The sequence below is a fragment of the Punica granatum genome, chromosome 7 (assembly GCF_007655135.1).
Source record: "Punica granatum isolate Tunisia-2019 chromosome 7, ASM765513v2, whole genome shotgun sequence".
Taxonomy (NCBI): domain Eukaryota; kingdom Viridiplantae; phylum Streptophyta; class Magnoliopsida; order Myrtales; family Lythraceae; genus Punica; species Punica granatum.
The window spans coordinates 8,181,666-8,184,622 of NC_045133.1; the positions used below are offsets into that span (position 1 = coordinate 8,181,666).

At 39.5% G+C, this 2,957-nt stretch overlaps 1 protein-coding gene across 1 annotated transcript; it reads left to right on the forward strand.

The window, feature by feature from the left end:
- The first annotated feature begins 583 nt into the window (after positions 1 to 583).
- LOC116215370 lies at positions 584 to 2,587 on the forward strand. Its single transcript, XM_031551052.1, has 2 exons — positions 584 to 841; positions 2,049 to 2,587. The coding sequence occupies exons 1-2, from the start codon at positions 688 to 690 to the stop codon at positions 2,363 to 2,365; spliced, it is 471 nt and encodes a 156-aa protein (XP_031406912.1). The 5' UTR covers positions 584 to 687; the 3' UTR covers positions 2,366 to 2,587.
- Positions 2,588 to 2,957: the final 370 nt, after the last annotated feature.

Sequence of the window (2,957 nt, forward strand, 5' to 3'; positions counted from 1 at the left end):
AAATAACCATCTGAGAGATAATTATATAAATCAAATTAGATAAAAAAAAATTGTGTGCAAATGCCCTCAAAATATGATTCTAGATTCGAACAAATTGTCAATCGCCTTCAAATATGAAAAAAAATTAAATCTTAATTTTTTAAAAGAAAAAATCGAATTCATCTGAGGATTAGCCCAAGTTTTTATGGGTCTAGTTCATCAATCTTCCTATTTTTCTTTTTCTAGGTTACATAAAGAGAGTCATGAGTCTAGTACATAAAATAAAATCATATTATCTAATACTCGTTGGATAGCCTCCAACGAGTGTCAAAACTCGAACCTCTTGATTACCCCAGTATACCCTTTTTTGATATCAAACCTTTCTCTGTTTTTTTTTTTTTCAATATAAATTACTGTGTCGTTTTTTATTATCTCTACTCTATCAGATGATGACAAGAGTCGAAGTTTCAACGAATTTCCAATCAATTTTATATTTTTTCGGCTCGACATCATTAGTAATCTCGAGTGCCTCTTTCAAGGGCAATGCCCATTCCTCGTACTTCAACAAGATGGCGGTTTCTTAAGGCTTAAACCTTCCTCTGCCGCCATAACTACTGCACAGCTCCCCTTCTTTGATGGGCATCCATTATCAGAAAGTAAAAGAGGAAAAGTTTGTTCCTTTTTCGGATTTACAGTTCATATTTGTTGATGGGTCGCGTGTGTGGTGGTCGGAGACTGCGCAGGTGCGCCTCCACGACATTTCTGCTGTGCTTGGTCGCATTCGTTCTGGGGTCGATGGCGGTCAATGTGATCAAGTGGAGGCATACTTCGACTTCCTCGGCCTACTCGAGCTCTGCTGCGGGTACTTCTTGCTCTTCCTGCTCCTGTCAGTGTGCTGTAAAGTCTGGACATCTTCCCCGTCCCTCAAGTGATGACCAAAGCTTTGTCCTTCATCAGTTCGAGTTCGTGCTTTGGGACCCTGGCCTTGTTTACTTGCTCTGTAATGGCAGGCGATAATATGGATGCTTTAATTAGGTCGTTGTCGTGAATAGGTAATGCAAGTCATGAATAGGTGATGCATCCCAGCATTTGTCTCCTTAAAACTGCGCGATTGTTCTTCGGGACTGGCTGATGGTCTTGTCTTAGTCCGATCAAAGCATGTCTGATTGATCACACAGTGATTGTGGTTCTCTTGTATGTGGTCTCAGATTTGAAAGATTGATCGAACCATATACAGTTTGCTTACTAGTTTCTAAGGACCATGGTGGACCAGATTAAGACCGTGTCCTCTGTCTTGGAATCCTCAGTAAATCCAGATTATCTCTCCTCTGATAGATCCACAATCCGTGTGCACACGCGTGAACCGCTTCCCGTCATTCTGGAGCCCTTATAGTAATATTTTATCCTGGACCCGGTCTGCTAATGTTCTTTATTAGACCAGATCGATTATAACTGTTGATCGCTAAGTTCCTAATTATTATGATTCATTGAACTACCAGTTAACAGATTTTATTCTGTTTGAGAGGATTGTTTTAGACCCGGTATATCCTAGAATTTTTTCGGTAGTTAGTATGAGTTCATTGTATAATACGTACTTTAGCATAATGTATGGATACATCTTCAAGTTGGGAATGCTAGCCTGCAAACTGATATTTGTCAATACAAGTATGAATCTTCTCTATTGAGTGGTTACTGCAGTGTCGAGGATGTATTCTGTTCCTCTTTCACTTAAACTATCAGTGGTCCTCATGACTCGGCCTCTTTTGATAGATTATATCGTTGTTTACGCTCACTGCACTTTGTAGGTCACACCATGACAAGAGCTATATGTCAGTCTATCTATCTATCCCGAATTTAATTATATTGTTTTAAGTTCTACCGTCAATGCAGCTTAACGTGCTAGCAAGTATTTGGATGGACTAAATGGCCCTTTGAATGCGTAACTTTCATGTAGGAAATTATGTCTTTCGAAGCAGAAACAATGGCCTGAACTGCTTAGTCAATGGCGATTTAGTGATGTTAAAGCCCGTTGATTTGCTTAACTGAATCATACCTCTGTTATTTTGCAGACTGCAGGGAAACTGATCCCAATATGAAGAAAGTGTTGCAGCACAGAGTTGCTTTACTAAAGGAGGAAATAGATCTTCGCGAAACCGTCGCAAGAGAATCCCTCAAACGCACCGAGGCAGCAATAGAAATGAGTATTAAAACCTCAGCGAGATTTCAGAATGAGGCGGCGAAGTGTAGGATTTGTGTGGAGACTTGTGAAGAAGGAAGAGAGAGGGCCGAAGCAGAGCTCGTCAAGGAGAGACGGCTCACGAGGCTGTGGGAGAAGCGGGCTCGCAAACAAGGGTGGACCAACAACTCAATATACGTACAGGGATAGTGAGTGCTAGCTAACCTATTATTTTGGATACAAACTAACAAAGGTAACTTGCAATCCAAGGAATCATCTGTATAGAAGGTCAGGGACCTTCTTCTGTTGCTTCTAGTTCTAAGCTATTGAATCAACTTTTTATGGTAGGATATACATCATAAAAGGTTACTCGTATGATGGCTTGCACGGGGAAGGGACGGTCCCTCAAAGGGATGTGAGAGGGACAGGTATACATGAATTTACATGTAAATACGAATATAGGATGGTGTTTTATTTTGATATTTACAATCTCTTTTTCCATTTTGCTCTTCTGATTTTTTTTTCTCGGCATAATTACTTTGCGGTAAACTATCGATGCCGTTTTCAGGTCATAAATTCACGGTGAGTATTGATTTTACACCCTTTATAATGAATGTTCTTTTTGAAACATTAGTAGTTACGATTAGGCTTCATGCTTTGACTAACTTGATCGATTTTCCACCCCTTCAAGACTACAAGTATTTGGACTCCTGCAAAAAGATCATGCTGGAGACTCAATTATCGAACCCATCCGAACATTTCTATATGAAATGTATTATATATATATATATATATATATATA